Consider the following 13,433-nt stretch of genomic DNA (forward strand, 5'->3'; position numbering starts at 1 on the left):
GGGAAAAGGAGCCCGGGATGTCCCGGGCCGCTCAAGGAGGTGCCTGCGGAGCCCCACGTCCTCTAAACCCTCCTGCTGCTGGGCGGGAGGGGGGCCAGGGCTCCTGCGAAAAGTCGCTGCCGCTCCCCCCTCCCCGGCCGGACAGCCTTTCGAGTCTCTCTGGACGAAGGCGGGGTGGGGGGATGCCGCCGCGCCTGGCCGAGCTCGGGACTTCCCTCTGCGGGGGATTCCGGGTAGGCGGGTGACAGGCTCGGCCAGCTGCGGGGCCGCCCCTAGAAGCTCTCCCCCCCATCCGATTGGCCGGCTCCGGCCGGCAAGAGCGCCGCCCCCCCCCACTCCATCCCTGCACCTATAAAGGGAGTGGGATGGGGGGGCGGGCAGCGGCGGCGCCGATGGAGGGGCGAAGGTGGTCGGTGGGGCTGCTTGCGGTGACTCTGCTGGCGGTGAGTTTCGCCTTCGCCCGGCATTACGCGCCCCCGAGAGCCCCCCGCGTCCCGGCTGGGCGCTGTCCAGGAAGGCGAGCTGAGCCTGCGCGCCGCCCAGCCGCCTCCCCGCCCCGAGTTCCCCTTTCGGCGCCTGGGTTTCTCCGCGACGCGTGGAGCCGCGCCAAGCCCGGATGGCGGCGCCTGATCTGGAGGTGCATGTGTTCCTCCTGCGCCCCCCCCCCGCCCTCATATCTCTCCGGCTTCTCCCCTCCTGCTCCACCCGGTGGCTTTCCTCCGGCGTTAGGATCTCCCAGGCAGGTTTGTTGGCCCGAGGCCGGGCTGGCCGTGCCGGGAGCCCCCTGCCTCTTGCTAGCAGCCCCCTTGTCCTAGTCCTGGCTGGCTAGCGCGAGGGGAGCGCAGTCCCCTGGGGATGCAAAGGGCAGGGACAGAGTCTCTGCTGCTGTGTTTTGCCTGGTGGAATCGCGTCTCTTTTTATCTCCCTGTTTGTCTATCAAATTTGTGTGCCGCCCGACTTTGGGGGCTAAGCCCCGCTGCGTGAAAAGTTAAGTATTGAGGGGTTGGCCGTGTTCTTCAGCTCCTCCCCCCGCCCCATCACCTTCTCTGCGCTCCCAGATGTGCTCTTAACGGATCTATGAAGCACCTGGCGGCATTTCCTTCATGGTTCAGTTTGGGGCACACCGAGCCCATTGGTTGCATAACGGCTCAGCAGCATTGTGCCAGTCCAGAAAGGGGTTAATTTGGTGAATGTGTTCCACATGGTGTGGGTACAGCCTAGATGCCACAAATTGTTCCCTGAGTTTTGAGGTTGGTGGGGTTGGTTCCCAGCATCCAGGCTAGCTTTTGGGCCCAGGGCAGGGGGAGGCTGGAGGTGGAACACCATGGAGCAGAAGCCCTGCAAGGCACCAAGTGTCACGTCAGGAGGCCAAGGGGAGAAGCAGGACTTTTTCGAGAAATTGCAGTGGGTGGGCTTTCCTGGTTGCCTTGGCTGCTGAAGCTGGTTCCACCCAGCCCTGGTAGGTGGCTTGGGAAGAGCAAACTTGACCCTGAAGGCTGGGCCATGCCAGGTCTGGAGATGGGCATCTTGGTTCACCTGCCAGATTGGGGGGGGGGGGGGGCTGTCAGCACTGATCCTACCCAGGCTGCTTGAGAGAGTGCTCAGTTTGGGGGGGAAGTGGGACGTAGATGCGGTCACTAATCACCTGCGGTTTTTCTGGTTGCAGAGCCTGGCTCTTGTACAGGGGTTAAGCTGCAGTGGGACTCAATACCTATGGAATAACAGGTGCTGCAGCCGATGCCCACCAGGTAGTGTCAATGTGGGGCAGCTGCCTCTTCCCCAAGCCATTTAGTCCCCCCCCCCCACACTGCCCTGCTTAGACGTGCAATTCCTGATTCTGCTCCTGCCCTACCCTGGCATGACAGGTGGGCAGGTGGGGGGGCAGGAGCGCTCAAGTCCAGCACCTCGAGTCCCCGGAGCTCTCTTCTGTGCCCTTTGTTGCTGACTGCTTTTGTCTCCAGCGCTGCTCTGCCGGATTGTTCCCATCTCTGCAAAGCAAAGCTCCTTGCTGGCCCCCTCGTGGCCCCCCCATCCCCACAGAGACGTTCTTTCAGATATTCCCACCCCTAGCCCCCCCCATTCCTGCTTCAGGCCAGCCCTGCCCTGCTAGCTCCGGGCTGGCCCCAACCATCCTGCTTGTTTCTTGCCATCTTGCAGGCCAGAAGGTGGAAGAGGACTGTTCAGGGGAGTCAAATACCACATGCAGTCCGTGCGAGGAGCACCACTTCCAGGGCGGCTGGACCAAGGAGCGATACTGCACCCCGCACCGCTCTTGCAACCAGCGTGAGTGCAGCTGGGGGCTCCCTTTGCTCGACTGGAGCCGTCCTGGCCAGCCACCCCTCGCACGTCCCTCTCCCTCTTTCAGAAGCCGGCCTGACTGTCCATTGGAATGGGAACAAGGAGCAAGATGTCATCTGCCAGTGCCAGGAGGGCACCCACTGCTCCAACCGCGAGTGCCAGACCTGCCGGCCCCACAGGCTGTGCGGTCCAGGGGAGGGTGTCCATCGGGCAGGTAGGGGGCAGCCGCCCCAGCGCTGCTGGTTTTGGAGGCGGGCTGGCCCAGGATCTGGGGCCCTCTGGCCCGCTCTCAGAGGAGGTCACCTCCCTGAAAGGCCCTGCAGCGTGGGGCCAGACAGAGCACCCACATCCACCTCTCTTCTGCTGCAGGAGGCGAGAGGGGGAGTGTCTGGAAGCTCCCCGGCCGGGGAGAGGTCTTCCTCTTCCGAGCAAGCCTGGCTTGCATTGCTGCCGGGGGCTGGCGCAGGGGGGCCGGAAGGCAGGGCCGGTGCGTCGGCCCGGCCCTTCCTGCACGCTGGACGTGCCATCGGCCTCTCGGTGACGCTGTCATGTGTACTTCCAGGCAGTCACGAGAATGACACTGTCTGCATCCAGTGCCCTTGGGGCTTTTTCTCCAACGTCTCGTCCTCCACAGCTCGGTGCCAGCCCTGGAGCAGGTATGCCATGCAAGGGGCCCACCAGAATGGCTGCTGGCTTCCTGAAGTGCTGCCTCCCTTGGTGCCTCGCGCTGTGGGAAGAGCGGGCAGGAAGGCAGCAGCGTTCTGCCGTTCGGGCCAAGAGTGTGGGATCACCACTCCTCCGGACGATAAACTGGTGTCTGGCAGCAAGTGGCGACCTCATGCACCTCCCCCTCCCCTCAGAGGTGCCTAAGCAAGCCACATTTCATCAGAACAATGTTCTGCCCTTCCCTGTGACGTTGTGAGGCAGGTACAAAAGGGGTGGGTGGCGTTCGCATCAAGGGGTTGCAACGCACGCTTTGTCATTTGCCGCCTTGTCGGAAACTGTGGTTCTCAGAAGTTGCGCTGCTGCACTGGGCAGCTCTGTGAGTCGCGCCCCGCCACGCTGACCTCGCAAAGCAGGCAGTTGCGCTCTGCTGCCCTTTTGCTCAGAGCAGCCTGGAGGGAGGTCTTTCCCTGATTCCGCTTGGCTGGAACCCCCCCCCCGGGAGGCCAAGCGTCTCTTCCCCAGGGTGGCTGCTTTGCAGTGGGGCCCGGGGGGTGCTATTTGCACGCATGTCTGTGGGCGCGAGAGGCCCGGCTCCATGCTCAGGCTGCCCTTTCTTCGCAGCTGCAAGGGAAACGGGATCATCTCGAAGGCAAATGGCACGCGGGCAACGGACGTCACTTGTGGTAAGCGAAGAGTGGAGCGGCGGAGGCCGTGGAGGAACGGGCAGGTGGGGGGGGGCTGCAGAAAGCCAGCTAGCAGCCTGCCCCCTGACCACACTGGTGCCCCAGAGGGGAACGGAGTGGGCTCGGCCTGCGGACGGAGCAGGAAAGCCCACTTTTTGGGATTGCAGCGGGAATGTTTTCTTCCCGCAGGCTCCCTGCCCCACCAGAAGCCCAGGCAGACTCACCTGCTGGCGCTGCTCCCTCTTGCTGCCTTACTGCTGGGGGCGCTCCTTTTCTTGTGGCATCAGCACGGCAAGTGTACGTGATGAGGGGGTACCTGGGGCAGAGGAGGGAAATGGACAGCGTGGGGACAGAGCTGGGGGGGCCTGGGGGTTGACCTCCGCCTGCTGCCAGAGCATCTCTGATGGATGATCTCTAGCGAGGGAGAGCTTACCACTTTGCGTGGCAGCCTGTTCCACTGGTCCACAGCTTGTACAGTCTGGAGGTGACTCCCAATGTCTAGCCCGAGCCTCACTCCTTGCAACTGCCGCCCACCTGCTCCGGCCCTGTTGTCTGGGGCAAGGAAGAATAAGCCCACCCCCTCTTTGGTAGGGCAGATGTTTGAAGCCTGCTATCGGGCATCCCCCCTCCCCCCCTGCTTACACACTCCCGGACGTGCCCCCTGGCTTTTCTGCTGGGGGCAGCTGGCAATAGAGGGGGCGTGGGGCAAAGCCCTCTCCCCCAAAGGTCCCATTTCCTGCCTGGTCCTGCTTCAAGTGGCCATGCTTCCCCAGAAGGTGTTTTGCTCAGGCCTAACTTGGTTTCTCCTTGGGAGGAGCACGCAGGGAGATGGAGGCGGGGGGGCCAGCTACTTGTGGCGCTGATCCCAGTGAGTGGCTGCCCCAGAGCAGAACCTGCCTTGCCTCTGAAAGGGCCCTCGGAGACTGGGGTTCCCCCTGACGATCAACACTGGCCCACCTTTCTTGGGCTCTGGGGTTTGGGCTTCCAGACTGCCTCTGCGGCTGTGTTCTTTGGCCTATCCCTACTAGGTGGGCTCAGGCCCTCCAGCTCCAGGCTTCTTATAGTCCAGAGGGGGAAACCAGGGCAAGAAGAGAAGGGTCTGAAGGAGAGAGGAGGCATCAAGGAAGAGCAAGAAGTTCCTGAGGCCGTTAATCTTCAGATGTGCCTTGCCTTCCAGCCCAGTCTGACCCCCTCCAAGCCTGGAGAGTCTTCAGGACTTTCTTGTGGGGGAGGATGGGAGCGACACCTGGCGGCTGCATCCAATACCACCCCCCACCCCCCCCGGTTTGGGGTGGAAAATTCTCTTCCAACCCTGGCGTGGAAAATGTTGCTCCACTGCTGGATCCAGGAGAGGGCTGCCAGCCCTGGAGCTCCCTCCCCTCCTCCCTGTCGGGCCAGTCTAGGCAGCCCACCGGGAAGCAGGCCTCCTCCCTGTGGATGCAGAGTGGATGACATCTTCCCTTCCTCCTGCCTAGGTGCTCGGAAGCGACTTCAGGGACATCAGAATCCGGTAGGCGCTCCCTTTCGTGGCCCTCCTGGGCAGAGGTGGGAAGGTGGAGGGAGGGGGCCAAGCCCTGCCTCGAGGGATGAAGCGATGGCAGGAAGGCGCCGTGGGAGCCCTGCCTCCAGCCTCCAATGCCCTGGCTTCTCTTGCAGCCCCAGGACCCCCCCGAGCCCACTGAGAACGAAGAGGATTGCCCTACTTTTCCCACTCAGGAGACCCCGCTGGGGGAGCAGATGGGCATCCAGGAGAAGGGCAAGGACTGCCATCTAGCTCAACAGGAGCAGGTCTGACGAGGAGAGCCACGTGGATGCAAGGCCATGATCCGCCCGGGCGGGCGGGTGGGCGGCCCTCCCTCCTTCCCTTCCGCACCCCCCAGGGGCCCCCTTGGCTCCTCTCCTCCAGAGCCACATGCTGGAGATGGACCCCCCAAAGGGAAGGCTGGTGGGGCCAAGAGGGTAGAAGGATCAGGGCACTCCTCAGAGGACCCCAAGCACCGTCTTCTCCTGGATCCTGGCACAGGTCCTATGAACCTCTCTCCCGGGGAGGTTCTGGGCACCATCTCAGCAGCTATTCTGGATGGAACGGCACAGCAGGGAGTTCCGATGCCCTTCATGCTGTCCAGCAGTCTTTCTGAGCACCAGAATTGCTGGAATTGCACAGAGATGAGGAAGCCTTCCTGGCTCGCTTGGGCTTGCAGCTGTGCCAAGTGGCTTTTGGGTTGTGGTGTCCAGATCTGGGGAAGGCCCCTTCTCCTCTCCTCAGACACGTCCACAAATGCATCCCAGCTGCCCAGGAGCTGCGGCCGACTCCCTCCTCCTTCCCGGCCAGATCGCGCGGAGCAGCCTGAGGTGGTTCCAGGTGGAGGAGGCTTGTGAGGAAACTTCTCCCGGAGCCTTTGGCAAGGGGCAGAGGCAGCCCGGCACGTGCCTGGGCTCTGCCAGGCTGGGTGCCCCCCTCTGCCAGGCCAGAACGTCCCTTCTAGCAGCTTCTCTCTGCCACTAAGGGGAACCAACTCTCTGAGTTTCTGCATTTCAAAAACAGAGCCTCTCTGAGTCCAACTCGTCCCCCTGTTCCGAGAGGCCTCTGAAGGCGTGTGCCCTAGGTCGCCCTTTTCTGACTGCCCTGAGCAGGTCCAGAAGTGCCCGGGAGGCTGAGATGATGATGTTTGGCTCCACAGGGTTTTTACTGAAACAAGAAGGAAACGGGAGTACAATGGAGCAATGTTTAGCGTTTAAGTTTTTTAAAAGGCAGGTCCAAACAGTCCCTGATGGGTATCCCAGAGCAGGGACTGGCCCTGTTTGGCCCGGGGCCATTCGTAGCCAGATCCGCTGCCACAACCAGCCCCTCCTAGGGGGGAGGGCCCTAGAGCCTCCCTGCCTGGCAGCCCGAGAGAGGCCCTCCCAGAGAGAGGCCCTCCCACCCCTCCGTCGGCTGCCTCTTAGAACAGCTGGGCAACCTGTCCACGTTCAAGCCTACTTTCTAATGCATGCGTTCCTTGGATAGCAGCTCTGTGTTCCTTCTGTTTTTATAAATCTGTTTTCTTCTTTGGTTAAGCAAGTTCTGTTCCTGGGGTCATTCAAACTAACAGCTGCGGGGAGGGAGAAGGTATGCTGAAAATGCATTGCCAGAATGTGGTTTCCCTGTTTATGGATTCTAAGATTATGAACTGGTCAACTGTGATCTCTTCCCTGGCTGAGCAAACCGCAGGGGAGCGCACTCTGGGAACCAACAGCCACTTGGAAGCCACGGGGAGGGTGGCTTCTAGATGAGGCTGCTGTTTCCATCTTTTTCCTGACCCACACCAGTCTGTGAAGGAGGGCAGCCCCATGGAGGGATAGGACCCTGGCTGCTGATCTAGGCCTGCTCTAGACTCTCCCAGCGTCAGCCGAGCCTGCTGGCTGGGTCTCTCCTTGGGGCTCCAAGGGCTTCCCTGTCACTTCTCTGTCACTCCCCCCCCCTCCCCCCCAGTTTCGTGTGGCTTGCCTGCTCTCAAGGCTTCCCAGGCCATCCCTTTCCTTCCCAGGAGGTCTTGCCTTTCTCTAGAAAAATTCCCAGCATGATTTACGAGAAACAGAAAGACAAACCGGACCGAAACAGAGGCAGGGCACGCCCAGGCTTACCGGCTCAGCTGAGGATGCAAATAGAGTTAATTGCATTAATTTTGAGGAACCGCAACCGGGTGGGGCAGGGGAGAAAATCCCACCCCCGGCCGCATCCGCTCTGCTGTTCTTGGGCGTTTCCTCTGCCAGCCAATAGTGGGCTCCCCCGCCGCCCCCGCACCCCCGGCTCATGTCCAGGAGGGCTACAGTGGCAGAGCACGCTTAACTTGGATAGCGCCTTTTCTGGCCCCGAGTGCTACCTGCCCGAGGGGCCGAGCCACACGATGAGCCCGCGAACCCTCATTACGGTTAACCTGCTGCGAGCTGGACACCTGCCCCGGCGAAGCGGGTGGTGGCAGGGCAGCTGGCCGAACCTGGCAGCGCCAGCCGCCGCGGGGTGTCCCGGCCTAGCGGGGGGCCCTCGGAGGGCGCCGCTCTGCCCGGGGCCGGGCTCGCGACTCAGCAAGGTGACTGAGCGCCCAAGAGGTCCCCGCCGTCGTTGGGCGGCGCTGTCCGCCTGTGGGGGCGCGGACTCGCTCTGGCCACGGAGGGGCGCCGGCGACGCGCGCAAGCCGGCCGGAGCAGAAGAGCGCTGGGTTGCTCCCCGGCCGAGCTCCGCGGACTCTTCGGGCCCCCCAACGCAGCAGGAGGGGCGGTGGGGCGGGGCGGGGCTCGGCTTGGTCGACCCGTTGGCCCCCGGTTCGGTTAGGCTCGGGGGTTCAGCCTTACCTGGGGGACTTACGGCGGCAGGCATCTAGAATTGGGTAGCCGCGCATTTTGCCGCGAGACGTCTCTTCGACCAGTTCCAGTTCCACGGTGCCGCCCCCGCCCCCCACACCTGGATGTTGCTGCTTCGGGGCCCGTCCGGGGCGCTCCATGCCTGCGGGGCGGGGCGCTCGGCTGGCCGGCCGCGGGGAACGACGGCGCCCTCCTGGGTGCAGCCTCCGTCGGAAGCGAGCGTCCGCCGGCGGCCCAGCCCGGCCCCTCTGCCGCCCAGTCACAAGGGCCAAATCCGGCCCCGCTGCCCACCCCCCGACCCGCTGGCCTCTGCGACTGGAGGGGGCCGAGCGCCGTCCCTCCCACTCGCGCGCTGACGGTGCCCTGCCCAGGTGCCCCGCGGCGTCCGGGATTTACCGCCTGAAGGTCGCCCTCGGCCCGCCTGGGGCAGCGCGGAACCTGGACCGTCCGTCCCCAGAGCCCTGAGCGCAGCCACGGCAGGGCATGGGGCAGTTCCCGCTCCCGGGGGCTCCACTCCATTCTGGCAAACTTGGGGGCTGCGGCTGATTTCTGAATTGCTTTCTTGATACCTGGCACCCGCCACCCCATGCCTCCCCCAGTCTGTGGCCTGCTTCTTGCCTTCTTGCAGCCCAGCTGAACCAGGGCTTGGGGGAAGGCAACCCTGCTGTTGAGGGACTCCCCCGCCCCCGCTGCCACAGCAGCAAAGAGGTACCAGCCAGAGATGGCCCTTGCCCCCTTGCCTGCCAGCTGCTTCTTCCCCTGTGGAAAGCAGGTGGGCAGGGTGGCAGCCCAGGGAGCAAGCAGACTGGAGGGGACCTTCCAGGGAACCTTTGAGGTGAAGCTTCTGCCCAGGGAATCCGAGGCAGTTCTGGTCACCGAGTGCCCCCAGGCCCTGCCCTGGGACTTGGCAGCTGAAGGTCGTGCAGGTGGGCGTTGGGCACCATTCCTTCTCAGCTAATTGCAGCTGCCCAGGATTCATGTTCTCCCCGTGCCCATCTTCAGAGGGACTCCTTTACTCGGTGGGGTTCATATTGGTTGTACAGGCTCTCCAAGTTCCTCTCCAAGGATGAATGAATTGTCCAGCACTTGTGGACTATTGGAAGCGGGCCATATCACTGTGGTTGTAAATTGCCGAACTACGCCAGGTGGGTAACCTGGGTAGCAGAAGCCAAGCTGGCCAGGCCCTGTGCAGATTAGCTGCTGTCCAAATGTCATCTGCATCTGAGTCAGCCGAATCCTGAATCCTGGGTCAAATCAGACTGCTTGGGAATAATTTGGAATTGCAGCCTTGCAAATGGGGCTTAGTCAGCAAACAGTGGTGGCAAAGTAACTGGTGAGCAACATCGTGTTTGGGGTGAATCCCGTCACTGGAAAGCACGCTTTGATCATTTGGGGAGGGGGAAACAGGTCAGAAGCTGCCAGAAAGGCTTATGGGACATAGAAAAGCCAACCCGAGCCAGGGCTCCAGACAGGGAGGCTGAGCAGTGCTGCTTGAGGGGGGCTCCAGTGAGATAATGCCTTCTGGATTCTTTTTCTCGCAGCCAGCTAAGCTTTTGTGTATTTGGGCATTGTGAATTCTGCTGCGGTTAATTGCCTTGTTTGTTTGTTTAAGCCAAACGCCTGCTTGCCCTTCTAAGGGCCTTCTTGTGATCTGCCTGCTCCCTGCACGCCTGCCTGGAGGGTCAACTAATCTTGCACTCGGAATTCTCATGCTCAGATGTGTGTGTGTGCACAAATAATTCTAGAGGCTAGCTTAAAATGTGTGTGTAGAGCCAAACTAGAGGGTGCAGGTTGCTGGTTTGCAGGTAACATGGCCGTATCAGTAAGAGGCAGGCTAACGCCTTTCCCCTCCCTCCCCCCTCCCCCCCCAGAACGCCATTACTTCTGCCCTTTGAGCCCCCAGAAGGTGCCCAGGAATGAAAACAGCGGATGGCTTTCTGGCACTCGATCCAGAGCCACAGGCTGTCTGTCTAAGGAAGGACAGATGCCTCTGCCAGGAGAAGGGAAAAGGGAGGCATCAGACGGGGGCAAACTTCTTCTTGCTTTCCCCAACAAGGGGCGCCTGGGCCAAGCCTGCACCCCAGAAAGCTGCAAGTGGATGAGGGATTTGGCTCTGGGTTCTTCACCAGGAAACAAGCCGGCTGAGGCTGAGGCTGAGGGGTTCCCTCCCAGCCAGCCAAGGCAGGAACCAGCTCCGGGGCTGCCCCACTGCAACATTAAAGAAGGGCACCCTGAGGAGTCCTGGGTGGTGTGAGCATGAAAGCCCCATGCCTGTTGCTGGGGAAGAACTGTCTCTGCTGGAGGGGGATACGCAAAGGTGCCCAAGCCGGGGCTCCCTTTCTCCTCAGGGGTCTGGATTGAGGGTCAGCCTCCCCAGCAGAATGTCTGGAGGAGGGGAAGTGAAGGGGGGCAGCCTCAGAGGATTGGCCTGGACTCCTGGCAGGGAGAGCAGCTGCAGCTGATGGGGAGGGAGGCCTGGGCGTTGCCCCTTGTCCGGCAGGCTTGGCTCCTGCTTCCCTGGAAGGAGGTACTATTTTTGCAACCACCTGATGCCCATGGCCTGGTCCAGCCAGGGGCCTGATGGGAGTGGTCTTGCCCCATCACTGAGGGCACTCGCAGCCGCCTCCTTTGGGCAGCCCCCTGGTCCAGGCCAGGAGAGGTGGGGCTGCTGCAGGACCTTAGAGGCTCCCCCAAGCCAGAGCCCCCTCCCCAGTTTGGGCAGCTGCTCCTGCAGGCACCCTGTCTTGTTAGGCTGTCAGTCCCTGAAGGGGTTGGGGAGACCTAATTGAATGTAACTAATTATTCACCCAGTAAATGCTCTGCTTAAATGGGATTGTGAGGGACAGAATTACTCATTCCAAGAAGGGGAACGGCAGAGAGAAAACAAATAGAGGGGGATTGCAGTACAGCAGCTCCGGAGCTCCCTGGAATACCAATTACTGAATAAAGGGATTGGATAAATCTTTGTGGCGTGAATGAACTGTACAGTCACTTACTTCTGTCCGGCTGTTGTTTGCAAACGGTGAGAAATTATTTCTGCTCACCTGGCTCAGCAGCCCTGCCCTCCTCCGACAGCGTTTTCCCAACCTCAGGCTGGAGTTCGGGACTTGCTTGGAAACAAGGGGGAGGGAGCGAGCGGGGTGTGCTCCAGGCAGGGCCCCCTGCCCTCCCCCTTGCCTTCTCGCCCGGCCAGGTAGGCCTCAGCAGGCAAAGAGGAGCTGCCATCCCCCGATGAACCGGATGTGTCCTTTCTGCCAGCATGGCTGGGCTTCCGGGGAAGCCCAGGAGGGCCCTGGCACTGTTACTCTGGCTTCTCCCCACAGAGCCCGGGGCAGCGCCACTGCATGCGATGGCTTTCGGCCGAGGCTGGCCCTCGCTGACCCACATCCACATCGGAAGGACACAATTGCAGACGCGGCAAGGAAGCTGGCCCAGCTTTGCCCCCACAGAGACCAACCCCCCCCCCCGGGCAAAGCAGCAGCATCGGCAGCCTGGCCAGCCGCCCCGTCCAGCAGCGCCTCTCAAGGGCCTGGCTGGAACGAGTGGGCCCGCCTCTCCGCAAGGAAATGCTGGGAGTGCGTCGGACTGCAGAAGGCGTGGGGGCCCGGCAGCTTCCCAGGGCGCTCTGCTGCCCGAAGGAACCTCGATGGAAAGCGCAGCAGGCCGCCTGGCTCCCTCCTCGCACGAGGGTTCGGGCCACTCCCCGTGTGCTCCTCGGTCTCTTGGCCCCCTGGAGCATCCCGAGTCAAATCCAGCATTCTCCTTGTCCTCTGGTCACGATTTACGAGCCTCACACACCACATCTTGGAAGAGTATTCCATGCATGTGATGAAGTGGACATTAATAAACATGTTCATCGTTAAGGTGCTGTAATGCCTTTATTTCTGCAGACTGCACCTTTGGGAGACTCTAGGAAACAAAACGAACACGTTGGCAAGAAGAGAGGAGGAAAACAGAAGATTCACTGATCCGTACAAAAGATGGTGGACTTTTCTGGTGGCCTCAGCTGCTCCGACACGTGTGTGTACGCATTCTCTCAAGCATTCTGCAGATATCACAGCCCTTTAATCATCAGCCCCGTGCCCGGCCTCCCTACGGTTTGTTCCTTCTCCTAATGGGGGCGATCCACTTAGGAAGAAAGACTCCAACAAAGAATAGCCACATCTCCATATCTGATTCTTGCCTCTCATGTTGCTTCGCTCCTACCAATGTGTCGTGTGCGTCTTCGGCACTGGGTCACCTCTGCGCAGCTTTCTATATGGCTGCCTCCACCTGTTTTGTCCTGGGCCAGGAAGGAGAGGTGGATCTACCTGCAAACAAGTGTTCCGAGTGCCTCCATTGCTCCTCAGTTGTGGGGAAAGAGCGTAGAAGGATGAAGCAGTCGCCAGCCTCCGAGCAGATGATGTCTGAACTGTTGCTCCCAAGGGACAACCTCTTTACGCACTGATCAGCCTTAGCTGACCTCACGAGTGCCGTGTTATTAAATGTTTGGTTGTAAATAACAGCTTCTTTCATTATTACAAAGCACGGGAATGAAAACGTTATGGAAGAGAGCTCAGCGGTGACATGACCTTGGCATGTTCTGTAGTTTCAGAACTCCGATGCAAATAAAAGAGGTGTGCAAAACTCCCCCGTGCACGTTTCAGGGAATGGCTGGAGAGGAGACTGCAATGTCAGGGAAGGGCCTGCTCCTCGTGTGGCAGCCCACAGTGGCCTCTTCGCAAAAAAGGGGAACCCTTGGCATGGACCTGCCGCCTGGCTGTGGAACAGCACTACGCAAAGCAGACTGGCTTGCACCTGGCCTCACATCTGGAGGAGATCACAAGAACTAGACTTTTCTAAAGCAGATGTTTATACCTTTAGGACAAATATGTAGGGCTCTCCTGCTCCATTCAAAGGCTAACAAAGCAAATCACTCTGCTTCTTCCCATGGAAATCCTACCCCGCCCCCATCAGCCCCCTTTGCCTGCTCCTGCAGCACCATGCCAGCTGGGGACATCCAGCCCAGCTCTCGCCTCTGAGGCTGTCCCAGTGCAGCCCTTCACCTTCCGAACCCCCAGCTCTTGCTGCTCCAGGGGCCGTAGGAAGGGGCGAGATGTTACGGGAGAAGCTGGCGCCTGCTGGCTCCCCTCGCCTGGGCCAGAAGCTTCCCGACCCACAGGAGGGCCTTCAGACTCCCTGCACGGTTGGGGCTCGAGAGAGGCCATGGAAAGCCGCCGCTGCTGCTGCTGCCGCTGCTGCCGTGTCTGCAGCGACCTTCCTCCACCGCCACCGCCGCCGCCTCCTCCACGTCCTGATCAAGGGCAGGGAGGACAAGGCTGCCCAGGAGCCCTTTTGAGGCGGGTGTTCTGGCAGGTGCAGCTCAACACTCACCAGGCAAAGCCCTCCCAGCTTCTGTTCCAGTCACCGCTGGCACACCCAGAAAGGGCCCCACCCCGGCCCACC

General features: G+C 61.2%; 1 protein-coding gene across 3 annotated transcripts; it reads left to right on the forward strand.

Annotated features, from left to right (window-relative positions):
- Nucleotides 1-281: 281 nt before the first annotated feature.
- CD40 (CD40 molecule) lies at nucleotides 282-12,551 on the forward strand. Of its 3 annotated transcripts, XM_088154488.1 has the most exons (10): nucleotides 289-443; nucleotides 1,667-1,748; nucleotides 2,158-2,283; nucleotides 2,366-2,512; nucleotides 2,861-2,954; nucleotides 3,586-3,647; nucleotides 3,837-3,944; nucleotides 5,123-5,157; nucleotides 5,304-5,435; nucleotides 11,879-12,544. In XM_088154488.1, the coding sequence occupies exons 1-10, from the start codon at nucleotides 366-368 to the stop codon at nucleotides 11,954-11,956; spliced, it is 942 nt and encodes a 313-aa protein (XP_088010614.1). In that variant the 5' UTR covers nucleotides 289-365; the 3' UTR covers nucleotides 11,957-12,544. The 3 variants fall into 3 exon arrangements, with proteins under 3 accessions (XP_088010615.1, XP_088010614.1, XP_088010616.1); XM_088154490.1 differs by lacking the exon at nucleotides 11,879-12,544 and having other exon boundaries at nucleotides 290-443; nucleotides 5,304-11,856; XM_088154489.1 differs by lacking the exon at nucleotides 1,667-1,748 and having other exon boundaries at nucleotides 282-443; nucleotides 2,158-2,512; nucleotides 11,879-12,551.
- The last annotated feature ends 882 nt before the right edge of the window (nucleotides 12,552-13,433 follow it).

This window comes from Python bivittatus, unplaced genomic scaffold (genome assembly GCF_059951505.1).
Source record: "Python bivittatus isolate LINGU-HERP-01145 unplaced genomic scaffold, Pbiv_v1 ctg000700_np1212, whole genome shotgun sequence".
NCBI lineage: Eukaryota > Metazoa > Chordata > Lepidosauria > Squamata > Pythonidae > Python > Python bivittatus.

What these genes read in the sequence shown, in the direction of transcription:
- CD40 (XM_088154489.1), top strand. Translation starts at nt 366, where the DNA reads ATGGGGGGGCGGGCAGCGGCGGCGCCGATGGAGGGGCGAAGGTGGTCG. An exon ending in GTGGCATCAGCACGGCAAGT is followed by an intron (nt 3,945 to 5,122) that starts GTACGTGATGAG and finishes CCTCCTGCCTAG; the next exon opens with GTGCTCGGAAGCGACTTCAG. An exon ending in ATCTAGCTCAACAGGAGCAG is followed by an intron (nt 5,436 to 11,878) that starts GTCTGACGAGGA and finishes TTATTTCTGCAG; the next exon opens with ACTGCACCTTTGGGAGACTC.